At 34.3% G+C, this 27,312-nt stretch overlaps 2 protein-coding genes across 2 annotated transcripts in view; both read right to left on the minus strand.

The window, feature by feature from the left end:
- Positions 1 to 4,264: 4,264 nt before the first annotated feature.
- Positions 4,265 to 23,736, minus strand: LOC149413567 (aggrecan core protein-like). Its single transcript, XM_089644634.1, has 6 exons — positions 23,515 to 23,736; positions 11,895 to 12,104; positions 11,329 to 11,586; positions 9,471 to 9,692; positions 8,282 to 8,533; positions 4,265 to 4,470 (listed from the first exon to the last, which is right to left on the minus strand). The coding sequence occupies exons 2-6, from the start codon at positions 12,016 to 12,018 to the stop codon at positions 4,286 to 4,288; spliced, it is 1,041 nt and encodes a 346-aa protein (XP_089500760.1). The 5' UTR covers positions 12,019 to 12,104; positions 23,515 to 23,736; the 3' UTR covers positions 4,265 to 4,285.
- Positions 19,779 to 27,312, minus strand: part of LOC149413568 (secretory phospholipase A2 receptor-like) — a 58,258-nt gene continuing 50,724 nt past the window's right edge. Inside the window, exon 7 of the mRNA XM_089644392.1 lies at positions 19,779 to 20,050. Coding sequence (XP_089500518.1) covers positions 19,779 to 20,050 — 272 coding nt within the window. The remainder of the gene's footprint in view (positions 20,051 to 27,312) is intronic.

Below are 27,312 nucleotides of genomic sequence, written 5' to 3' on the forward strand. Positions count from 1 at the left end.
TCTAAATATAATAATTTCAAAATATTCCATTTGATTGCAAAATAACATTTTTGGGATAAACCCTCATATCAAGATGTATTCAACTGCTTCAGAAAATTAAAAAATATACTAATCTCTCAAAATATTAACTCTATATCGATCCCGACATTTGGAAATGATATAAATAATTTAAACTCAAATAAAATAAAATCTATCATTTTTTACTTATTCTCTGGAACTAATATTAAAGTAACAATTTGTAAAAATAAAATTTGTAATCCAAATATTGAAGATATACCGGATATCATTAAGGAAAAACATGATTCTCCCCATTCTGGACATTCAGGTTTCCACAGAACGTATCGCCGAGTCAAAGACCGATACTCGTGGAGTCAAATGAAAAAAGATATTCGCGATTATATTAAAAAATGTGAATCATGTCAGAAAAACAAAATATCTCGTAAACGTAACATTCAACCCATGGAAATAACTTCAACCTCGGAAAAGCCATTCGATAAAATAGCATTGGACATCGTAGGTCCATTACCTTTAACTGAAAACGGTAACAAGTACATCCTTACGTTACAAGATGACCTCAGTAAATTCTCTCAAGCATTTGCAATTCCGAATCACGAAGCCGTCACAATAGCTCATCAATTAGTCAACAATTTTATTTGTAAATTTGGAATACCTAAACAAATAATCACGGATCAAGGTAAAGATTTTACGTCCTCAATTTTAAAAGAAGTTGCAAAACTTTTCAAGATCAACCAAATTCAAACAAGCGCATATCATCCACAATCTAATGGTGCGTTAGAAAGGAGTCACGCTACCTTAGCTGATTACCTTAAGCACTTTATCTCCGATAAGCAAACTGATTGGGACGAATGGATAAACTTAGCAATGTTTTCATACAACACAACAACACATTCCTCAACTAAATATACCCCTCATGAATTAATTTTTGGAAATAAACCAGAATTACCAACTGCTATTATCAGAGATCCAGAATTTAAATATACTTACGAACATTATGCAGATAATCTCCAATTAAAATTAAATAAATCGTTTGAATTCGCAAGAAGTAACATAATTAAACAAAAAAATAAATCAAAGGAATTTTACGATAAGAAAAGTGTTAATAATATAACGTACAACCTAAATGATAAGGTATATTTACGAAACGAATCATCCCTAATTCACCATTCCAAAAAACTAACACCTAACTACAAAGGTCCTTATAAAATCTGTCAAATAAATTCACCAGTAAACTATACTATTTTAATAAAAAATAAAAAAGTAAAGGTACATGCAAATCGATTAAATAGAGCTCTTGTTCCAGATTAATCACCGTACTACAGTCTATGCCTATAGCATCTACATCTCTAAATGAATTCAGTAGCGAATATAGAAAATAATAAAAATCAGTTTAATATAAATTTTCACAAATTTCAAGCTTATGCCACTGAAATTAACAAACACATGTTTGATGTCGAAATCAAACAAGACATTGAATATCATTTAGCTTCACTTACACTCATTATCACAGAATTACAAAATGAATACATGACACTCATCGACGCAATATTATTTGTCAAAGGCAATATATTACATCCATTTATTATAAGTCCTAACCATTTATCTATTGAGCTAACCAAATCTATTCCTTACCTACCAAGCTCAACATGTTACCCTGTACCTCCTGAAACAATATATTATGTAAATCAATTGTTACCACTAATTAAGTTGAAATGTTTTTATCTTAATACAAGAATTATCTTTGTAATGTCAATTCCCTTAACCAATCATATTAATTACGAAATGTATAAACTTTTATCTTTACCAGCAAAACGACCAGATAATTATTATGTATTTATTTTACCATCTATAGAATATCTTGCTATAGCTGAAACCAAGAAATATTATTCAATAATTAATAATTTAGAATCTTGTACAAATATCAATGAAAATAATTCAATTTGTGAACTTATCAATCCATTATATTCCATACAATTAAGACCAATATGTGAAACCCAACTTCTATTAAATAATATGACTGTCATACCAAATAATTGCAATATTAGAATCACAAATTCAATTGACGAAGTATGGCATAAATTTGTAAACAAAAATCAATGGATTGTTGTACTTCCTAAACCAACTAGAATAACCATCAAATGTAATCATTCTGATCCATCCGATTTATTTCTAGCAAATATTGGAATATTATCCTTAATGTCGAATTGTAAAATATATACTAGTTCCTCTATAATTTACACAAATTTTAACAACCTTAATTTAAATGACATGCTTTCATCTAAATCAATTATCCCTCAATTTAATATACTAGAAAATAATTGTTACTCAGAAACTGGAAATAAAACTATTGCTCTAGAAATTCCAGATATGTCCTCCAAAATTCAGAGTCTTAATAATGAAGAATTAAATACTGCAAGTCGCAATCTAGATGAAATGTATCTTAATATTGAAACAGAATCAAAAGTAACGCTTCATAAAATCTCTCAGAATTCATATTTCTCATACCTTTTAATGAGCATTGTCATGTTTATTTTTTATAGACTATACAAATATTATAAATCAAAAAACCAACCGAATAATTTAGACACTCCAGAGGTACCTACACTTGTTGTAACACTAGAAGACGACAACGACGCTTCAGTCAGTGGTCGACATACGCGACTTACATCGACAGTGAAGTAAGGAAAGATTGTCGAGGTCGACAATTCTTCTAAGGGGGAAGATGTTATGTACCAATGCAACCCATGCTATCATTTGTTATCATTGTTATCAATATTCTTGTGCATGCGTAGTTATAACAACAATCAGTTGGACCCTATTAATAATAAGTAAATATTTGTAACAACTAGTTAGTTGGAACCTAGTAATCAATAAATACATAGAGATTGCAATAAACCTAATTGAACCCTATTAATCAATAAGTACATAGTTATAAGAACAATATTGTTAGTTCTAATATTAGATAATTATTTATTATATAAGAGAAATATAGAGAAGAAAGACCAGAGTGAACATTGTAGCCGGACCAGACAGTATCGCTGTCCGTGCATTCCTGTAACGTAATACCGATAAATAAACTATATACAGAAATTATACCGAGTACTGAATTAACATTGACAATCACCTACCGGACCCTAACACAATGGTTACTAAATAGAGATAGTTTATATTAATTTGAGTGTGTTAATTGTATAGTTATAGTAATAATAGTATGTGTGTATGTATGCAATTGATCATTAACATCCTGTTGACAAACTGCTTAAGGCTGGCCGCATACATACGTTTTTCGTATTCGATTTCCGAATTCGTTTTCCGTATTCGGACATCCGAATGCACGGAATCAGTAGAAAATACATTAACTGCCGCACACGTTCGTTTTAGTTCAAACGGAAAATTTGTTCGAACGGAACAAATTCCTTACGCACGTTCCGAATGCGAGCCGGCGCGTTCGGAGAAACCGAATGGAAAAAACCTAATGACGTCATGTGGAACGCAGCTATTGCATACAGTTTGTTTGTGCTGACGCAAACGTACGGAAATTTCCGTTCGTAATACAGTGTTGCCAACGGATCTTGACCTAATATCGCCGTTTCTCATACATAAGGTAGCGTAAAGTAGCCGAATTTGCTGTTAGGTGGGACATGTTTAAAATTGATGTTTTTACGTGAAAATAAAAATTTCGTGGGGGGGGGGGGGGTGGCTAGAGAATTTCGGGACATGTTTAAAATTGATGTTTTCGTTTTTGAAGTAGCTTAATTGGAGACCAGTCGCCTTTTAGATTTTTTCCGGCGCCGATTCTCGCTCTGAGTAGCCTAAATGGCGATATATCGCCCTTGTTGGCAACACTGGTACTGACGTTTATACATTCCGAATGAAGAAAAACGAACGTTTGCGCTAGTCTGACGGAATTCCGAATACGGAAAATGAATTCGGAAATCGAATACGGAAAACGTATGTATGCGGCCAGCCTTATTGCAGTTTAACGGGATTGTAACTTGAAGACCAATAAAAAAATAATAATAACAGTTAATAGTAATACATACTGTTAGTTATTATTATGATTTTTAATTTTTTTTATTTATATTGTCCTGATGATGTAAATGAAAACTAGTTACGAAACTAGGCGGTAAAATACAATATAAATATTCGATAATATGTATTTATTATTATACTATGCGAGGAAAATTGGTCAAATGTGAAATAGCAAGCTGGTATAGAAATAAGAAAATAGTTTTATTGTTGATTTATTTATTTGATTCCAACATTATCAATAACTTAGGGTAGTATTTTTCTCACAGATAAATACAATTTCGTAATCACATGTAACACTAAATAGCTGGAAGAGTCCGAGCTTGGCGCCCGATTTTTGTCGGAGGGCCCCGCAGGGATAACCAGTAGGGGAGGGTTCATCGGGGAGCCAGTCGCTGTAGCCCGCCTCCGAGAGAGTTTTACCTGCAAAAAACAATCATAAAAATCCTACAGAAAATACTACGAGATGCGAATAACGCATGTCCTTTAAAAGAGTGCTTTCATGGTAATCCGACATTAAAAATAATATAACTCTATACGCATCATGACTTGGTCTATTTCAACATATCACTCTCCATACACTACCATTGGTAATGTATGGCGAGCGATACGCTGAAATAGGCCAAGCCACGAAAATATAGCGCGCTTATAGCGTGGTCTGTCACATGCTTAATCCTGTTGCGAGATATGTAGGTTTTAGGCTAAATACGGAGGCAGCGCAACATGGCATAATACCCCCAAAATAAATCATGATTATGTTTATGTAGTTGTTATTATTTGTAAGTTTTAAACTAGATGTCACCCGAGCTAATACGATTTTTATAAAGAAATTATTAGTATTTCAGAGCAATGGAACATATTTTTTAAAGTTATTATTTAAAGTGAACAAGTTTAAAAAAAAAAGCTAAATTCCTCAAAAGAACTAAGAATCTAACATATATATTTTAAAGCTAGATTTAGAGTTGAGTTGGCAACACTGGTGGTAATTGACTATTTACCGATACATTGCATAAAACCATTCAACATAATCTCTACTTAATCTATAACATTTATTTATTGATGCGTTATTTGTAACTGTTCAAGATTTGTATTTGTAAAAGAAATAAACCTATGTTGATTGGCTCCTTTGAAACACTCCCCGGTTACCAAAGCAGGCCCATTACTTCATTTATATTCGTCTAATGTCCACGTTTACCAATATTTTTCTAGCACATTAACAATAATGATGAACGTTTGTTCCGGAATTTTTCAATCGAAAATAGTTGTTTTTCTCCAGCATTATTGACAGTAATTATGAACGTTGGTTTGGCATAATACAGGGTGTTAGGGGGTATAGTGCACTAACTTTGGGAGGTGATTCTGCATGATAGTAAAAGTAAAAAAGATGATTTTTTTTTTCGAAATTACATTTCGTAAAATGTGTAAAAAATACTTTTTCACGTTGGGGGTGTACCGGACAGCAGATGGGTGTACCTAATAATTAATTAATAATTAAGAAAATGAATATTCTGATATCACACATTTTACGATGAAGAATCCTTTGAGGCTTATCTCGTACGATGAGTCATCTTGCTAAGAATTTAAAGCACCGTACACGTGTCATATCGCCAGTTCAAGGATGAATTACTCGCACGACAAACCGTGGGACCTTAGTATATGTTTAGATTTAAGAATAATTGCTCCACATTAACACGGGTAGAAATTATTGAATTTAAACCCAATAAATACGCCAACAACTGGCTCAACCAGTCAGTTGTCCGACGACTTTCGCAAGTTGTGTTTCTATTCAAATCCTTACCCAAGGTACCCCCAGAGGAAACCGGCATTTACAGTCAATGTCACTGGCGTAGGTGTCCAGTACATTTATGGTCCTTCGAGCCGGATCTTCCTCAGAAATCAGGAAACATGACACCGTCACTGCGCTCCTGGAAAGGCGCCGAAGCACCTGCTTCCAGGAGAGGATTAGTGCCGGCACCCGAAGACAGCGGCAACTCACGATCTACTTGGGAAACAGTTAGAGCACCACGGGAGGAGAATTGGCGCTTACAACGCCAATTAGAAAAGCTTTCGCGCTTACAACATCAACTAGAAGAAGATGGGCGCCCTCAGCCTCCACAAGATGAGGAGACTGCACGGCATTTGGATGCACTGATTGCAGATTTCCAGGGTGGCCGGATGTCAACCCTCACAATATTGGCTGAGGATAACTTGCAGACTTCGTTCTCACCTCAGCAGATTACGCCAGATGGATTCACGGCTGTGATGGACATTCCACAGTTATCGTCGACTTCTGAGCAGATCCTTCATAAAAATGAAGAAAATGAAAATGCACAGAGTGCAACTGGTGGTGAGAAGACCACCCTCACATTACTGCCTGAGGATATACCGGAAACACCGTTCTCGCCTCAGGATCCGCCAAAGGATTCCACAGCTGTGATAGAAAAGCCACAGCTAACGTTAACCTTTGTGCGGCCGCTTCATAAAAATGAGGAATATTTGGAAAGAACACTGTCGCTAAGGAATGTAAGCAAAAAAGAAACGACTCACAACGGAAGGGGTCGAAAACCAGCCACATAATATGGCGCTGATGGAAAGTAAAATAAATTATGCTGCACTATCATCTGGAGGCGTATGGTGCCCCGGAAACACAATTCACGAGGACGATTCAAGATTTGTAAAAATAGTAAAATCTGTGAAAATTGTGAAATCTTTAAAAAATGTGAAATTTATAAATCTGCCTAGTGATACTTATCAGCAAATTAATCCATGTGAAATCGGAACACTAGCGGTACAAAAAGTACCACAAATAATATTAATCGAACGAGATAATGGTGATAACTTTGTTACTCAAGAAACAAGTGAAGAAAATGTTTATGTTAAGCCTATAACGGCGCCCGAAGACACAAACCATGAAGAAATAAACAATAATAACGAGATTGCGTACGCGGCAGTTGTGCTTGAAGGAATCTTCCAATATAAACAATGGAGAAAGTCAACTTGGTTCTTAGATACCGGACAAAGAATCGCCATTGCAGCGTAATTGAAATAAAGATTGGAATAAATAATAAGGAACCAGATAAGGTTCAGATAAACCCAATAAGAAGAGACAGTAATAACAATAACACTGATTCACGAACTTGAACTACAAACGAAAGATTTGTTTATTATAAACAAATACCACACATGTAAACACTTGACATGTGGATCATATAACTCGCCAATGGGTTAGAGGGCCCGAAGGCCGCCCGTTACTTAACAAGAGATGTTCATTCATTCTTCTGAAATATATAAGCTGATTAGTGATTACTTACTGATATCTTCATGCCGTGAAAAGATACGGATTTTTAATTGACATTTAACACAACATAACAGTACCTCTCAACGACAGAAATTTCAAAGAATATCTACACTTAGAAGAAACCAACAGACCTTCCGTAAAAACCAACGTGTTCCACTCCTTAAGAAGAAACCTTGCTGTCCGAGGAAATTATCTGGTGAAAAAATACTTTTTCACGTTGGGGGTGTACCGGACAGCAGATGGGTGTACCTAATAATTAATTAATAATTAAGAAAATGAATATTCTGATATCACACATTTTACGATGAAGAATCCTTTGAGGCTTATCTTGCACGATGAGTCATCTTGCTAAGAATTTAAAGCACCGTACACGTGTCATATCGCCAGTTCAAGGATGAATTACTCGCACGACAAACCGTGGGACCTCAGTATATGTTTAGATTTAAGAATAATTACTCCACATTAACACGTGTAGAAATTGTTGAATTCGAACTCAATAAATACGCAAACAACTGGCTCAACCAGTCAGTTGTCCGACGACTTTCGCAAGTTGTGTTTCTATTCAAATCCTTACCCAAGGTACCCCCAGAGGAAACCGGCATTTACAGTCAATGTCACTGGCGTAGGTGTCCAGTACAGTTGGAAAGGTGAAAAACTTGAATTTTTGTACGGAAAAAGAAGTATTCTTCTACGGAAGAAAACATTGGAATTTCCAAAAAGTTATTCATCTTTTTTTACTTACATCATCATCTAGAATCACGTCATGAAGTTAGCGCACTTTACCCTCGGACACCATGTACATCTGGAGATATTTATTTTTTGCAAAAACAATCAAACGAATATAATTAAAGTACCTACTGTAATGTATTAAAACGCATAAGAAAGTTAATACTTTCACAATGAGTACATATAGAGATATTACACTGTTGTTTTTACCATCGATTGTTCTAAATTCTCCTTTTGTCACTAAGTTAGTAACGCCCACATGGAAAAAGTCCTTAATGGTGTCTGTCGTTGTATTAGCATGCTCTAGGAACATATCCGCGGAGAGTTGGACTTCTTCAACACTGTTCAGAACAATGAGGTGAGCTTGTTCAGCTTCACACACTTTCAACGCGTTGTTCCAGCTGGAGATGTTGGTGTGCAGTTTGTAGCAGCTCTCTGGCATAGACGGATAGTGTTTATATCCTGTAACAGATAATAGACATCTGCAATTTAAACTTTAAATTTTTAACTGACCGATAGTGATGGGAAATTAGGAGTTATTTGGTATCAACAAGGAACCTGCCTCCGTTGGAGATACTTGCAGCTGTTGGGAGTAAATGGCTTCTTTGACGACCTCCATGGCCGAGGGGTAAGGCACTTGAATAGCAATTCGAAATTCGCGGGTTCAAATCCCTGCGTGCGCAAGTAAGTTTTGTCTTATTTGATGAATTTGTGTTATTTCACAATTTATTCATTAAAAATAATATACAGTATACGTGCGGCACGTTCCAGAGTGAAAGGTACTCTCAGTATCGCCTTGGTGTAAGAACAACATTCAGAATTGAAACGTTACTTGAAATGGCTTTAGCCGTGTTTGGTGACCATATCTGAATAGCCAGGTACTCCCCCACCTTCCTCTTCCCCATCTCCTTCCCATCGTTAATTCCTTCAACCTCACAACATAGCCCAGTCGGGGATGTCATAGTCTCACTGGGAGCATAGCAGGAGCGTCACCACTTTCCCAACGACGGTATAAGGTAACTGAGTGTTTACCTCCTACGTCTTCATTTAATAAGATTTTTTCTAATGGAACGAAGTTATATTAAATTATTATGAGCGACTCTAGACCCTCCAGTGTCCCTGAAAACAGTTCACATAACAGTTCGGAGCATTTAAAATTAAAAAGTGTATAGCTGTTTGGATGTGAAGAGTGCGAAGAAACGCCGAATGGTCTTTGGTGTGAATATTCCGATTAGTCTGTATCTGAGGTACCACGTTGTGGAACAAGGAGACGTCGACAAACACCCTCGGTAAAGCGACAGAGCTAGAGTATAAAGAACAAGGTGAAACATGGAAGGTTACGTAATGGGACATGATAAATGATGTGCTTTGATAATATCAAATGGAAGTTTATTCATACCATTGCCTGAACATGATTTGATAGCGCAGATGTCCTTCTTCGGATTTGATATGTACTGCTCGCAAATGAAAAATAGTTCCAAAGACACACATGGTACAACGTTCAGCTGGAAGGACCCGCGCGAGGTGTCATTGTGCTGCAAGAGCGCCCCGCATTGATCCGTTCCGTTGGAGGGACTCCCGGGGGCCCAGTCGTTGTAGCCTGCATCCAGGAGAGTCCTTCCTAAAAAATACAGATGTCAACACTTTTAAAATCGATAAAAACGATGGTTTGACCGAGCATTGAACCTTCCTCGCCGGGGACTGGAGTCAAAAACGCTGACGCCAAATTCTAATTTTATAGTACCTACATTTATTTCATATAATAACTGCTGTTAATTTCATTTATTACTTATTCAATAATTGCGTCATTACTTTGTAACATCATTTTAATTTGAATTAAATAAATACATTTGTTTACACTATTTAATCAAAAAGCATTGCCATCTTTCGAAAGCTAGTTTCTTTGTCAGAATTTTTTAAAAATATAATGTCATACAATGTTAGAGAAATAAAGAATTGAAACGCTTAGGGGGGTGATTACTAGTAGGTAAGGTAAACATTCCAGAGTAACCGATTATTAAAGACAAAACAGTTAAATTATAATTACTGAATGGGTTATATTCGATTTAATCACAGTGTAGTGGTTGCAGGTGGGTAGTGTAAACAACGAGATGTGGTTGCAGGTGGGTAGTGTAAACAACGAGATATCTGGTCTGAACAAATTCTGAATATATCAAATGAAAAATACACTTTGTAAAACACCACTTTTATTTTGAATGAATATTAACAGCCAACCAGGTTTCGCTTAGCTCAAGCTTCATCAGGGCTTATTATATCAACTAAAGTTATTTTCATACAGACACATATATATAGAAGAAAATGAAACAATGAGTGAAAGAGATAGAAATAAAATACACAAGTGAAAGAGATTGAGGTGAGGTGAGGTGTTTAAATAATAATGCTTTTTCAGAATTCGCGAATCATCTAATATAAACTAACCATTCATTGGATAAAACCTCTGGGACTACAATATTACATAAAAATGGAATTGGAATTGGGTTAAACAATTTAGAAGCCCTCGAAATTAAAAAAGCCGTCAATAATAAATCAAATATAATCAACAATCAAATCAATTTAACTAAAAGTCCAATATTTAATTTATTCCGTTAACCTCTGATAAAACTGTTTCCTCCCTTTCCCCTCCCTTCCTACCCATCCTGTAATCAGTATACATCCTTTCTCGTTCTAGCACTAATAAGGTGTCTGCTCTTTTATTTCTATCTCTTTCACTTGTGTATTTTATTTATATCTCTTTCACTCATTGTTTTATTTTCTTCTATATATATGTGTCTGTATGAAAATAACTTTAATTGATATAATAAGCCCTGATGAAGCTTGAGCTAAGCGAAACCTGGTTGGCTGTTAATATTAATTCAAAATAAAAGTGGTGTTTTACAAAGTGTATTTTTCATTTGATATATAATGTCACATCACAAAGTGTTTGCTTCCTTCGATAAAATTCTGAATACACTATTTAACGAAATTAGTTTTCATTGTGGAGAATACCAAGTAAACCTTTATGTGCCTAAAAATATATCTGCTTTTCATTTTGGATATTGTGTAGTATCAAGTCTATTTTAAATTAAGTAAAATATCAAGTATCAAAGATGTGTCAAAAAATTTAAAAAAAAATTATAAAAAAGTTTTAATATTATTTTCATTCAGGGGGGGTTCATCACTACACAAGCAAGGGTTTCTTTAAAATGGTTTACCTGTACATTCACTTATAAAATACCAAAGAATAGTGTTGCCCTCACCATCGATTGTCCTGTATTCCTTTGTTAACCAATTATTGACGGCCACCATAAAACCGTCTGTATAAAAGTCACACATCTGTGATTTAGCACGGGTATATTTCGTAAATATGTCTACGCCAAGTTTGGCTTTCTCAGCGCTGTCCAGTATAACAAGGTGGGCTTGTTCAGCTGCACACACTCTAAATGCGTTGATCCAGGATTTAGCTGTGGTATGAAGTTTAAAGCAGATCTTTGGCATCGCTGGATAATTTTTATATCCTGCAAAGAAAAGTAAAAATAAACGGTAGTATAACAACGCAGTGTTGCAATAAGTAAATTTTCTCAATTATCGTTAAAAAAAACTTTTTCACACTCAACCATATTGTCTTCTTTGGAGAGGAAGGAAAATCCTTGAATATCATTAAATAAAACATTGTTGTATTATATTTTAAATGAATAGATTGCTTGAGTTTTAGTGACATGTTATAAAGTGAGTATTGCTTCTTTAGAAAGTTGTATGTAAAATGTAACTGCATTTTTTTGCAATTTATCCTGAAATTGAGTTGGTTCTATAATGTTATGCTTACCTGCAGGACAAATATAAACTGGATTGATGAGACCTTTCTTATCGTGTGAAATGTTCCTCTCGCACATGAACAGGAGCCGTGTCTCACAGGATTTTTCGTTCAGCTTTCTACCTAAGCCTACCATCAGAGTGCCACAGTGTTCTTCGTTATTGATGTTGTCGGGCTGCCCGTCCTGCCATTCGCTGTAGCCCGCTTTCTCTAGCTTCTGTCCTACAATATGAACAAGATACTTGAAACACAAACAGAGGTTAAATAACTGTCATTTCAATTCATAGTTGCTTCCCTATGGATTTCAATTGCATGGCGTTCTGAATGGACTCCAAGAATCTTGAGTCCGGAAAAAATTAAATGGGTACAGCCAATCTTCGGAAGGGGCAAAAACTGCCGCAATTTAGTTCCAATTCCTCAATAATCTCGAAGCCTGTGGATCTATGACATCCCCAACTGAAGTAAGTGACCAGTGCGAATGGAGTGGAAAGCTAGTTATAACTGCCAGAAAGACACACAAAAGCGTCGCAGGAAGAAATTTTTCTTGAAGGGATGGAATATTAATTAACACGTTCACAAAGACGGTTCGGAAAGTCAGTATCCCAACAATATTTAGACGTGAACCCTTTATCAGTTTCTTAAATGGAAATATTTAATATTTTTTAAAACGGAAACCTTTAAAACATGTCAGCTTAGCCCGGTAGTGGCCGAGTGGACAGATTCGTTGGGCTCCCACACAGGCGTCGCGTGTTCAATCCAATGCTAGCTAGCTCCTTCATTATTGCGCAAGCAATATTTTTTGCTTACATAAAAACGTGATTTTTTTTCCAATTCCCATGTCCTCAATGTATTTCATTTTTGGCACCTAACCGGGGCCCCCTCCAAGGTTGGGGCCCTACACAACCATTGATACATTATTTCCCGAGTACCGTGTCTTCATAGCATCCCCAAAGATATTACACCTATTTGCTGTACGGGCCTCCTACATTGAGTATTTATTTGTTATCTTAAGGGCTATATATTGGGTAAGTACTGCGATTGCTCGGGCCCTGGACGGCTTGTACCGGGCTGATTTTCCGGAAAGAACTGCCGCCTTCGAATGGATGAGCATCATAGACATTCAAATTATTTATATTTACGGGGAGCTTGTAAAAATGTGATTTAATGCTAAATCAGCAACACTGTAATAAAAATAAAAACGCCCACATCCAGAAGGCTCAAGAAATAATGAGGATTAATCATGACAGATAAAAACCGATAATAATAAACGAAATAATTTAAACAAGGGCTAGAAAAAAATAATAAGGTTTTAATATTTTAATATTTGAAACTGTTATTTCGTGGTGGAATTCCATTATAAATATATATAAAGAACACAATTTTAAACTTTTTTCCACTTGTTTTTATTTGACCGTGACCGGTTTCAGCCAGCCTGTTAGGGCCATCTTCAGACTGGTACAATTTTTGTCTTAAACTAGGGTTTATATACATAGGCAAATTACATTGAGGGGAGGGGTTAACATAGTAGGTTGATTTGAATTATGAGGGGTTTTTCGTGAAATATGATATTTCCCAAATAAGTATTGTTATTAAAATCAAATGAATTTATCTGTAGAACTATGATAATTATGCCTATTAGGACTATCAATTTAAGGATTTACCCCACATAAAGCTATCGGTAATCTATTGTGTGGTTAGGAAACATATTTTAATGGATTTTATATAATTCAAATACATATTTAGGATAGGTGACACACTGATTATAATGGGTATAGCAACGGAGATTTAGCAACTGATTCTAATTTTGTGTTCATAACATTGTTGGAGTTTACTTTTTTAGTTAGGCGGGTTATCTCTAATGACTCTAGCCTATCTAATTTATGACCTTTGTCGCAGGTATGTAAAAATTTTACATCTCTATCCTTGTCAAACGAGTGTTTATTCTCAAGTAAGTGTGCCGCAACATTCGACATTTCGCCTTTGTCATTTACCCAGCTTGAAAAATGTTCTTTTATGCGGGTTTTGAATGATCTACCTGTTTGGCCTATATAGTAAGACGGGCAATCGGCACAGTTGATTTGGTAAACTCCTGAGTTTTCCATTTTATCCCTTTTATCTTTATTATTTATTAGGATTTTACCTAATGAATTTACATTATAGGATGCTGTTTTACAATTGTCTTTATTGGTTATCCTAGATATTTTGTTGGATATATTACCAATAAAAGGTATTTTAACCCATTGTTTTTTTGTGACATCATTTTCATTGTTGATTGTAAGACCTTGTGATATGATTGCCAGTGTGAGTTTTTTATTCTTTTTCTTTAATAAACTATCTATAAGTTCACTACTATATCCATTATTATTTGCTATGGTTTTAATAACATTGAGTTCATTATTATAATTTATACAATTCAGGGGTATATGTAAGAGTCTGTGAATGAGTGAGTTAAATACTGATAACTTGTGAGAAATGTGGTGTCTAGATGTGTTATGTATAATGTTGTCGCTGTATGTTGGTTTTCTGTAAATTGTAAATTCTAATTTTTTGTTAATTATTTCAATACCTAAAGACATTTTCATATTTACATACATTTACATTACATACATATTTCAATACATAAAGACAATTGTAAAACAGCATTCTATAATGTAAATTCATTAGGTAAAATCCTAATAAATAATAAAGATAAAAGGGATAAAATGGAAAACTCAGGAGTTTACCAAATCAACTGTGCCGATTGCCCGTCTTACTATATAGGCCAAACAGGTAGATCATTCAAAACCCGCATAAAAGAACATTTTTCAAGCTGGGTAAATGACAAAGGCGAAATGTCGAATGTTGCGGCACACTTACTTGAGAATAAACACTCGTTTGACAAGGATAGAGATGTAAAATTTTTACATACCTGCGACAAAGGTCATAAATTAGATAGGCTAGAGTCATTAGAGATAACCCGCCTAACTAAAAAAGTAAACTCCAACAATGTTATGAACACAAAATTAGAATCAGTTGCTAAATCTCCGTTGCTATACCCATTATAATCAGTGTGTCACCTATCCTAAATATGTATTTGAATTATATAAAATCCATTAAAATATGTTTCCTAACCACACAATAGATTACCGATAGCTTTATGTGGGGTAAATCCTTAAATTGATAGTCCTAATAGGCATAATTATCATAGTTCTACAGATAAATTCATTTGATTTTAATAACAATACTTATTTGGGAAATATCATATTTCACGAAAAACCCCTCATAATTCAAATCAACCTACTATGTTAACCCCTCCCCTCAATGTAATTTGCCTATGTATATAAACCCTAGTTTAAGACAAAAATTGTACCAGTCTGAAGATGGCCCTAACAGGCTGGCTGAAACCGGTCACGGTCAAATAAAAACAAGTGGAAAAAAGTTTAAAATTGTGTTCTTTATAATAAGGTTTTATAAGTAAACTTCGAAGCATACCGTGGATGGTCTCATATTGTCCTGGAAGAATCAAGTCATGAAACCCAAGCCAAATATGACTCCTGTCAAAGTTGGTATCCAGTGAGCTTCCGGCATATTCATTAAACGCGTCCAAGCAGTGTTGAGCCTCCTCCGCACTGTTGAGGACCACGAGATGACCTTGTTCGGCCGAACAGACTTCAAAGGCATCGTACCACGACTTTGGCGTACGATGGAATTTGAAACAACGATCGTCCATTGCAGGAAATTTTTTATATTCTGGAAAAAAAATTAAACATCGTGTTAGTTATATTGAATAGATTATGTTATTCATGAAAAGTTCTTACATAATATTAAATTCCCGTGGAATACAAGGAAAACAAATTGTTCTGTTGAATGCGATGGTTCTAATCGGTTCATCTCGGTTCATCTCTCTATCGTTGTGTCCGTGTATCCGATTGAGGCGAAGCTTAATGCTAAATCACTATTTTGATAAATCTTTATAACGCTATGCAGATTTTTTAACAATATTAGTTCTGAGAAAAGAACGCAACAAATTCGTACTACAAGAATTGGCTCTGGTCTGCACTTTATGGCAATTCACCCTAAATCCTCATTTGGGCAGAGACATTATTTGTACCAGGCTCCACTTGTATTTAATAGCCTTCCAGATCACACTAAATCGTCAAATTCCTTGTGTGCATTTAAAAAGAAAGTTAAATTATTTCTGCCATCCGAGGGTTTCCAACATATTCTTTCATCTTTGTCCTTTTAAATTGTGGCATAATATTTTGAATAAGTTAATTTTTTCATCCTTTTCTTTTTAATGTAAATTTTTTTTCTCTCTTTCTTTCTTTTCTGTTTTAAAAAAAATAATAGTTTGTTACATTTTTATTGCAATTAAATATCATGGTCACCCTACATGTTTACAGCATTATATTGTAATGAATAGGCTGATAGGTACCATGTAGGTATCCAATTCGCAGAAACGTCAATGTAACAATATTGTTATCTTAATATTTGTTTTATTTTTATTTTTTTACTATTTGCACTATTTAAAATCTCTTATAATATTTGTACTATTTTTTTAATATTTTGTAAAATTATTAACATCAACACAGGCTTGTCCTAGTGAGGTTAAAAATTATAACTTTAAAAAAAAGATACAATGTAAAGAAATGATAAATAAATAAATTGGTGTACATTATGAATACCAAAAAATATGCTTTAGATAAATTGAAGGTTTTCCTAACGTTTAGCTTGAGAAGAATACAAATAAAATAGTAAATTACCCAATAAAAAAATATAAATGTAAACTACCAAAAGATATTTTTTTTCAATAGAAATGTGCGAACGCGTAAAGGAAACAACTTTAAAAAAATACAGTATTATAGCTAAAATTATCTGTGACAGTTTCACTTGATTAACTTTTTTGCTTTCTTATAAAATTATTTACAAAATAAATAAAAACCAGTTTTGTGCTTGAAATCGAACGTTTCTAGACTCCGTTTGTCAAGCGATTTTAATGCCTATTACCTACCTACAAAATAAGGTATACCGAGAATATACACATTTTTGGCTTGTAGCTTCCTCTTAAAACTAGAAGTTGTGTTCTCGTACCGGAATCAATCATTAAAGTGTTCAGTAACAAATAACATTAATGGAGTTGTTTTCCATACCCGTATCGTAGGTTCCACAATCCACATTAGCTGTCAGAGTGCTGAGGGATTTCTTACAGATAAACAGGCTGGCCGCCTCACAGGGCCCGTCGGCGTATTGTCCGTTTCGCAGCATTCGCACACAGTCGCGTCCATCGCCCGGGTTGGGCTCGATGGTTCAAGTATAACTCTGATGTTGGAATGCCTACAAAGAGTTGAGAACGCAAATAGTCAGTAATTACATATTTTTTTTTTTAATAATTATTTTTTATTTTTAATAATATATTTATTTACATGGTACATAATTCATTTTACATCTTGGGTCTTTTTACTACTCTTCCAATTGAAAGCATTTGCTTGTGTATGGAAGGGGATTGTACATTCTGTTAGTACTTAAATAATTCATTGTACATAAATGTATGTTTGCTGTAGTGTTTTTTTTTTATAGTAGTGAAGGATAATATATTAATATAATAAATTTAAAAAAAGAAAGAAAGTTATGGAAAACTAAGGATATTTGTGAGATTAATTAAGTGACAGTAGTTTTTTTTTCAGAATATTTTTAAAGTGTCTCTTGACAGAGAGCAGTATTTGGGTTTTATCATTAATGCTTCTGATTTCTTCTGGTAGACGATTGAAAAAGGTTCTTCCCTGGTAAGTATAATGATGTTGTGCAAAAGACTTATTTAGTTTTGGGCATAGAAAAACATGTCTAAGTCGCGTTCTGTTTTCATTTAAAAATTGATATTTATCTTTTTCTTTTATAATTTGGATTAGTGAGTTTTTAATATATAGGTCTTTAAATGTAGGTACTTGAAATTCTTCAAACAGGCGTTCTGTTGGGTAGTCAAAGGGTTTTTTTAATATAATTTTAATAATTGTTCTTTGTATAATTTCAATTGGAAGAAGGTTACATTTATACGCGGATCCCCAACTAATAATAGCGTATTGTAAAGTGGATTGAACTAAGGCATAGTAAATTATATATAGATTTTTTATCGACAGAAAGTTTCTAATTCTTAAAAATATATATATTAATTTTCTAATTTTGTTTACTACTTGACATATTTGTTCCTTCCATTTCAGATTTTTATCAATAATTACTCCTAGATATTTAATTTTATTTGTTGTTTTTAGTACTGTACAGTTTGATTTGCAATAGTTTTGGCTGTGAATTTTAGTATTATTATGTATGACAATGTTAAAATTTTTAGGAGTATCATTTGTATGGATTGCAAATGGAATTACAAATGTCTTTTCATTATTAAGTGACAGTAAATTAGTGTCGAAAAAATTCTTGAGCGTGTTGATGTCTTCTGTGGCCTTTAACTCTACTTTTTCCCAAGTCTTATCACTTATTATTAATACTGTATCATCAGCGTATGACGTAATTTGACCATGTAAAGGTTGAAAAAAAAAATCGTTTACATATATAGTAAATAGAATTGGTCCAAGCACTGTACCTTGGGGTATTCCAAAGCTTGTAATCTCTTGATCACTATTAACCCGATTGATTTTTACTACTTGAGGACGGTTTTTTAAGTAGTCGGTGATCCATTTAATCGCGTTGCCTTTTATGCCGATATTATTCAATTTTTTTAATGGCATCTCATGGGATATGCTATCGAATGCCTTTCTAAGGTCAATAAATATACCCGCACATTTTTTACTTTTATCTAATGATTCAGAAATGTATGAAGTTACGTTAGCAATAGCATCTTGTGTGCTGAGAGATTTTATAAGGCCAAACTGGTTTTTGTGTAATATTTTATTATTATCTAGAAAATTTACCAATTGTTTTTTTACTATTTTTTCAAAGATCTTTCCTATATTAGAAATTAGACATATTGGGCGATAATTTGTTGCTTGATGTGGATCTCCAGATTTGTAAATAGGTGAGATTATTGTGGTTTTGTAGTTCATTGGAAAAATTCCAGTTGTTAAACTTAAGTTTATTAAATGAGTGATAGGTTTTATTAAGTGAGGTTTCATAGTTTTTAACATGTGTGTTGTAATAGAATCAAAACCGGGAGACGAACCTCCTTTCATATTTTCTATTATTTTCGAAATTTCACATTCTGTTGTTGTTTCAAACATTGAAAGTATATTACGTTTCTGTATATTTTTTATTTTTATGGTTTTCTTGGTTTGAAGGCTTATGAATATTTTCTACTATTGTCTTCTACTATTTCATTTGAATGGGTGAAATCAATTATTATTACAAAAATAAAAATAAATATTATACATTTTTCGCATTTTTAAAAACCCTTTTAAAAGTTCGAATTTGCGAGCGCTGAGAATTTTGTTTTTCAGAATTTCTATCTTTTTCATTCATCCGCTTTGATGTAAATACGTACGCATTTCATAATTATTTTCAATTTTTAAAGTCCTGTTTAAAAATTTTAATTATAGAAAAAAATTTTACGATAGGATGATAATATTTGCTTTTCTTAACTTTTTCATGTTGTTATTAAAAAAATATATATTATTCTTAACGTAATACGCCAAATACTTTCTACACTAACCGTGTGTGTCATCATCAAGACAGGCAATATAAATAAATAATTATAAAAAACAGTATTTTGAAACATTTCTAAAAGAATAAAATGAACTGGCGTGTTCAGTACTGACGAAAACATTAAATAAGCTTTATGAAAATAACAATATTAGACGTGTGCCAACCTCCATTTGCTGATCTAAGATATCCAACTTGAGAAGAAGATATTTTAGAGGAACTCAATAAAAGTGGCTACATGTATATGCTAAACTTTAGACATTTAAATCATGGTTACATACCATTGATTGCCACGTAGTTCTGTTGTTGGAATAAGTCATGTACCCCAATCCACACATTGCTGGTGGTGCTGGCCATGTAGATTAGCAGGGCGCCAATCTCGTCCTCAGATGTTGGCACCACGAGCTCAGCGCTTTCCAAGGAACACATGGACACCGCCTCTCTCCAGCCCAGCGCCGCTTTGTGTTCTTTGTAGAACGATTTAAATTCGGTGGAGTAGAAATAGTCATCTCTGAAAAATGGTTCAGCCTGCTCCGCTGATGCGACTATAATAAAACACGATGTTGAAAATACCTTTTGGAAACAGTGAAATTATACGAGGCTTGTTTAAAAATAATCAATGTGCACTTAGTGCTGCCAGATGGCAATGAAAATCGTAACCAAGTAGTTGCCAGTGGAAACGACCAGCGGCAAACTGTAGAAAAGGGAGTAACTGACTGCGTGATAGTCGATTGGAGCAGGACGAATGTCTGGAGGCCCGGAAAAAATGACAGCAGACCAAAAATCAATGAATAATATTTACGAAGGAGTTCAAACTCCATCCTTAAATGTAGCGCACTGATGATGGTTAAAAAATATTTTTAAGCTTCTCTCGCATGACAAGAATGTAGAAATGTTTAATGGTTACTTACCATCTATACAAGATATGCGTAGAATTCCCAGCAGGAACAATGCACTTCGAAACATGCTGCAATATACTTGTGCGGTTGTGTTTTGCCAACTAGGACAAGTCAGCGACACGGTCAGATAACGGTGCAAATGAGAATGATTTATTTCTGGAAAGACCACCATTATTTATACAAAATTTTGTGATAAACTTTAACCCGTGGCGTGCTGTACACAATTTGTGTTATATTTTTATCATAAATTAAAAAAAAATAACTTTGTTTGAAAGCCACTTTTTTGGGTAAGTATACTAAAATATCATAAAATATAAACCGGTTACGGTTGAACCTGAACCTTCCTTGAGGCTATATACATTTTATATACTTAATGGAGTTATTATCAAAACAGGTATTTTCTAAATAAATTGTAATTACAATTATATTGAAACACAAATAACTTTGTTTACATCACTTTAATATATATAACCTCTACATGTTTCATGAAAAATGTTCACCTCATCAGGAGCAAGTATATACTTTATAAACATAAGTATATAAATTAAGTTATTTGGGTTTTAATATAATAAAAAAAGACATCACAAAGTGATAAGCTTTTAAAATAAATTTTTGAAAAATTGAAATTATAAATTGATCCCTGCTTTTGATATTTCAAAACTTACTAATGTGGTGGGCCACGGGGTCACACATTTTTAAAAATCACTTAATCTGTTCTTTATATATATATTTATACATACAGTGTCCGGAAATAGTGAATTTAAATCAAATTTATAGTCGATTAAGAAAGAAAATAAACATTCTGTTATGTTTTCTTTATTCATACGAATTTTATCTGAATTATTTTTTTTTGTCTGAAGGGTATTTCGTCGAAGAGTAATGACGGATTGTTTCGTCGAAGAGTAAGGATTGGTTGTTTCGGAGAAGAGTAAGGACGGGTTGTTTTGGAGAAGAGTAAGGACGGGTTGTTTCGGAGAAGAGTAAGGACGGGTTGTTTTGGAGAAGAGTAAGGACGGGTTGTTTCGGAGAAGAGTAAGGACGGGTTGTTTCGGAGAAGAGTAAGGACGGGTTGTTTCGGAGAAGAGTAAGGACGGGTTGTTTCGGAGAAGAGTAAGACTCTCGACAATATTAAAAGTCGAATCCGAAGATCCCGGCTTCGCACTTTAAATATTATGTTATTAATTCGTGTTTTTTCAAAATTAATTAATTCTATTATATTTGTAGCATAGAGTGGAAGAAAGTAATCTCGGTAACTCCCGGTGTAACTTGAAATGGCTGAAGCCTTCACATCTGATGTTAAATAAGGGGAAGATATTTGCTCTCCATTTCTAATTTATAAAATCTGTGTAAAAACCGGGCAACGCCGGGGAGTTCGAAATAAAGCCAATAGTCACGGAAAAAAGTTTATATTTATGAGTCTAATTTAAATATGAAAGAAAATAACGTTGTAACCGCTGTGATAATCATTATGACCATATCAGCTAATTCACAGAACAGAAGGAAGTAAAATTAAAATAATATATTATAAATGATATCTTTCATTGACATCCGTCACCCGCCCACACACACACAGGTCCGAATCGCAACTTCGGCCAGATACGATTGTGGAAAAGAAAACATAACATATTTATTTACGCGGCGAGTTCAAGTACTTATCTTGAAAAACATCCTGCCACACTTTTTCCAGTGTATTGGAGGATGTAAATTATTATCATTTCCTTTCTAAACAATTACATTCTAGCTACCCGTGAACAATAATGGATTTTCTGAATTCTCTACAAATCATTTTCAATTTTGAGAATGACAATAAAAATCATTTTCAGTTAAAAACATTACATAACATATTATTGGTTGGTATTTTACCGGTTGTCTGAATTCTCTAAACAAACACTTCCAATTTTGGTAGGTACTTTACCGGTTGTCTGAATTCTCTAAACAAACACTTCCAATTTTGGTAGGTACTTTACCGATTGTCTGAATTCTCCAAACAAACACTTCCAATTTTGGTAGGTACTTTACCGGTTGTCTGAATTCTCTAAACAAACACTTCCAATTTTGGTAGGTACTTTACCGATTGTCTGAATTCTCCAAACAAACACTTCCAATTTTGGTAGGTACTTTACCGATTGTCTGAATTCTCAAATTTTGTAAATGATCATGCTTAAATTCAAAGTAAAAGTTGACTAAACTAGAGATACAGATGCTGTTTTTTTAGCACCTAGAGATATTTTTTGGAGATTATTCGGAAATAAATAACCTTTTATCGTGTAAAAAGCATATAGTTTCTTGAATAGCCCACATGCTTAGCATGATAGACTACAAAACCTAAAAAACAGCAAAATAACGCAAATCAATCAAATTAATCGAAGAAAATAAACTTGCGCAAGGTGGGATTTGAACCTGCGACCACTCAACCACGGAGTTGAGTGGTTTGGTTACCATATTTGTGAAAGAGGAGGGTGCACGAACACCTGAACATTTTGAGCAAAATATCTAAATGTCTTTTTGATGTTTTTACCTATACTAAAAAAAACACAGAATATGTATTGTACCACTAGAAGTGTCTTGTGAATTTTTATACTGGAATACAGAGCTCCAGACCAATTCCACTCAGTACGAACTGCGCATAGCACATCTCGTTCTTCTAATATCTTTGGTTGGGGCCCTACACAACCATTGATACATTATTTCCCGAGTACCGTGTCTTCATAGCATCCCCAAAGATATTACACCTATTTGCTGTACGGGCCTCCTACATTGAGTATTTATTTGTTATCTTAAGGGCTATATATTGGGTAAGTACTGCGATTGCTCGGGCCCTGGACGGCTTGTACCGGGCTGATTTTCCGGAAAGAACTGTTGCCTTCTAATGGATGAGCATCATAGACATTCAAATTATTTATATCTATGGGGAGCTTGTAAAAATGTGATTTTACGTGATTGCTGAATCAGCAACACTGTAATAAAAATAAAAACGCCCACATCCAGAAGGCTCAAGAAATAATGAGAAATAATCATGACAGATAATAACCGATAATAATAAACGAAATAATGTAAACAAGGACTAGAAAAAAAATAATAAGGTTTAATAAGTAAACTTCGAAACATACCGTGGATTGTTTCATATTGTCCTGGAAGAATCAAGTCATGAAACCCAAGCCAAATATGACTCCTGTCAAAGTTGGTATCCAGTGAGCTTCCGGCATATTCATTAAACGCGTCCAAGCAGTGTTGAGCCTCCTCCGCACTGTTGAGGACCACGAGATGACCTTGTTCGGCCGAACAGACTTCAAAGGCATCGTACCACGACTTTGGCGTACGATGGAATTTGAAACAACGATCGTCCATTGCATGAAATTTTTTATATTCTGGAAAAAAAATTAAACATCGTGTTAGTTATATTGAATAGATTATGTTATTCATGAAAAGTTCTTACATAATATTAAATTCCCGTGGAATACAAGGAAAACAAATTGTTCTGTTGAATGCGATGGTTCTAATCGGTTCATCTCGGTTCATCTCTCTATCGTTGTGTCCGTGTATCCGATTGAGGCGAAGCTTAATGCTAAATCACTATTTTGATAAATCTTTATAACGCTATGTAGATTTTTTAACAATATTAGTTCTGAGAAAAGAACGCAACAAATTCGTACTACAAGAATTGGCTCTGGTCTGAACTTTATGGCAATTCACCCTAAATCCTCATTTGGGCAGAGACATTATTTGTACCACTTCTATTTAATAGCCTTCCATTAATATGTATTGTACCACTAGAAGTGTCTTGTGAATTTTTCTACTGGAATACAGAGCTCCAGACCAAAAATACCACTTTCTCTAACCACCTTACATTCACCGATTGTTGGAAACAGATATAATTTAGATTTTGTAAAAAATTACTTGCAAAGAAACATGACTGCAATTTGGAGAGATTAGACTTTTTGTAGAATTTGCACATTATTTACTTGTGGTGCGTATGTATAAGTTTGTGACAGACAATTGATAGACATGTATTTTTTAAGGACAGGGATTTCATAGTCCCGGTTGGTAAACCCTCATCAATTTGGGGGCTTCTAGCGCTATGCGAATGGCTTTGTTTTGGAATATTCGCAGATTATGAGGAATTGACGTATGCATATACTATTTAGCAGTAATGAAAAGGCACCATTTATGCTATTTTGACCGTTAGATTGCATATTTGCAAACAGTTTATTGGTTTTTAAATTCCTCCATTAAGTGTGAGAAAATTTCTGTACACGAGAAGAATACGGATGCAAGTACAAATTTTGAAGAAATCAGTTTATGATGGGAAAATACTCTCATTACGCATATCCATAAGTGACGATTAACGTTAAATAGGTAATTGACGTTAAACGGTGTACGAGATTTGAGTGTATCAAAATGAACAACCAAACACGTTAGAACAGGGCTTCCCAAACTTTTTTCAACTGTGACGCCCTTGGGAAGTTGCCATATTTTTGCGACGCCCCCCCCCCCAAATTTATTTTTGATCTGTACTTATTCTTAATTACTGCAACTGCAGAGAAACCTGTCTCAAACCTCTGTCCTGATGTCGCAAACGGTAATAAAACCCTTAACGCTGCAGTGCTGATGGAACGATATTCTTGATAAACTGAGCTCCAAAATTCAAGTAGCTTATCCTTATTATATTGCAGCTTAAGGCTGGAGTCACAGGACAATTCTATTAACTGTTCTTCTTCTGCTGTCGAAAGTGTTGATAGTGAGGTTGACTGGAAAGGGTTTCTAACCCAGTCATATTGCTCCAGATTTTCGGGAAAATATTTTTCAAAATGTTCGCTCAAAGATGACAAGTGCTGTGTAAATATTATTTTTACAGAAGGATCGAGAATTTTTTAGGTTTACAGCGCAGTTCACTGTGAGACTTTTCTGCGCGGCGGCGGCCTGAAGTGGCGCGGGACGTTCGTTCCGAAGTGTGCGTGTGGAAGACGCTATAAAGATTGCCTCACAACGCCCCTGGGATGATCCCGCGGCGCCCCGGGGCGTCGCGACTCACAGTTAGGGAAGCCCTGCGTTAGAAGGATAGATTTGCATACGTTTGCTCAAGGCTCACATTTTAATCAACTACGACGAATTCGTAACGATTATATAAATATTTGTTTATAGCGATCCCCACGGATGTAAGTTATTTATTTTTTTAATGAAAAACTAATGTTTATAATACAAGGTTTTATATATATAAAACCTTGTAGTTTTTAGTTTTTAGTTTTTATATATATATATATATTGAGGTATAAAAACCTTGTCTTATAAACATTATTTTATCATTAAAAACATAATAATATAGATGGCGTCGAGATATATTTCACCAAAAAATGTAGATATAATATATCTCGACGCCATCTAGTGGGAAATTCAGTACTTACAAAGCTTTTCCTACAAAAATATTGTTGGTTGTTTACAGAAAATATTAGAAGCAGTAATTTTCGACTGAAGTACATTTAGAATTATTTTGCTCAGTGGTCCAGAGCACCTGACCGGACATCAGAAGGTGCGGTTCAATTCCCGTCGGCGGCATTTATTTTTACTCGGGAGATATTTTCAATTTGTATGGATATTTCAGGCGAATAATATAATTTATGCTTATAATAATTTGTATTGAATTTATTTTCACTTAACTTTCAGTTAAGAGAGATTTGCTACAGAAAATTGGTTTTCGGAACTCTTGAACATTTCATGTTTTGGACTTGCATCCGTATGCTTAAAAATAAAATAGATTAATATTAAAATGACTCTCGTTTGTTGTTACTGGGAAGCTTTAGAGCCAAGGTAACAATTTTATTGAAATATCCAAGGAGTGAAAATATTACACACTGCGGCAATTCTTTATTTTGCAAATTATACATTTTCTTTATTTCATTAACCTGGTGGGAGAAAATTAATATACTAAAAAGTGACACCGCGCAAGAGTTTTCCAGCCCGGAGCAAATTAAACTATGATATAACGAATTTGGTTATGGATTGCTGAATTAAGTGGGAGGGGGATGGATAAGAGGAAGAAAATGGTTAAGAAGTACTTGACAATTCAGATCTGATCAATAATGGCTAAAAATTCAATACTGAAAGGCTCTATTGTATTTCTAGCTTTTTTCGATGTTTAACTAAGTACATAATGCAGCTCTTATTTTCAAAATATTATAATCGTCTTGCGACTCTCTGTGAGAGTTACAGAAGATTAGAGACGGTGAATTTCTTTGGTAAAATCAATTTATTTGATTTATCCAAAGAAATAATTGTTAGTTTTTTGCTAATTATTGATTCAAATATTTTTAGAAATATTGACAGTAGTATTAGTCTGTTGTTTTGGACATCCGTTTTTCTGGTTTGTAGAGCGGGCTTAAATTAGTAAGTTTCCAGGATAGAGGAAAGGTGGAAATACTGAGGTTGAAGATGGACTGAACATATTGGATTGAACAATTGTTCTCCCAACTTGATAATAATATGAGGTAGGATTCCATCTGGCCTTGTTGGGCTCCTGTTCCCGCTATCCTGTTTATACGCTCCGCTGGGAGTTGGGAGAAAGGAAGTTAGACCCATATCGGGAGAGTGCAGTAATCTCATTGCTGAGCTTACGGCTCCCGTTCGATTGAGTCGACACTGTTCGATTGAGTCGATTTGAGCCGTAAGAAAATATTAGCTTATTACGGCTCCCGCTCTTCAAAAAAATGAGTCATGACCCATCGCTAATTCGAAGACGAAACATTATTATTTTTCATTCAAAAATATTACATTAAAAAATCACGGTTATTATGAATTCTCAACAAATGAGTTTCCAATTTTCAAAAAGTCTAAATTGAAGCTAAATCGGAGTTACAGACAAGAGTAATAAGCGAAATCAGAATTTTAATTTTATACGGTGTTCTCAAGTACCG

This window comes from Hesperophylax consimilis, chromosome 21 (genome assembly GCF_061612785.1).
Source record: "Hesperophylax consimilis isolate HC1 chromosome 21, BYU_Hcon_1.0, whole genome shotgun sequence".
Taxonomy (NCBI): domain Eukaryota; kingdom Metazoa; phylum Arthropoda; class Insecta; order Trichoptera; family Limnephilidae; genus Hesperophylax; species Hesperophylax consimilis.

What these genes read in the sequence shown, in the direction of transcription:
- LOC149413567 (XM_089644634.1), bottom strand. Translation starts at nt 12,018, where the DNA reads ATGGTAGGCTTAGGTAGAAAGCTGAACGAAAAATCCTGTGAGACACGG. An exon ending in AGTTTATATTTGTCCTGCAG is followed by an intron (nt 11,587 to 11,894) that starts GTAAGCATAACA and finishes TTTTCTTTGCAG; the next exon opens with GATATAAAAATTATCCAGCG. An exon ending in AGAATTTAGAACAATCGATG is followed by an intron (nt 4,471 to 8,281) that starts GTAAAAACAACA and finishes TGTTTTTTGCAG; the next exon opens with GTAAAACTCTCTCGGAGGCG.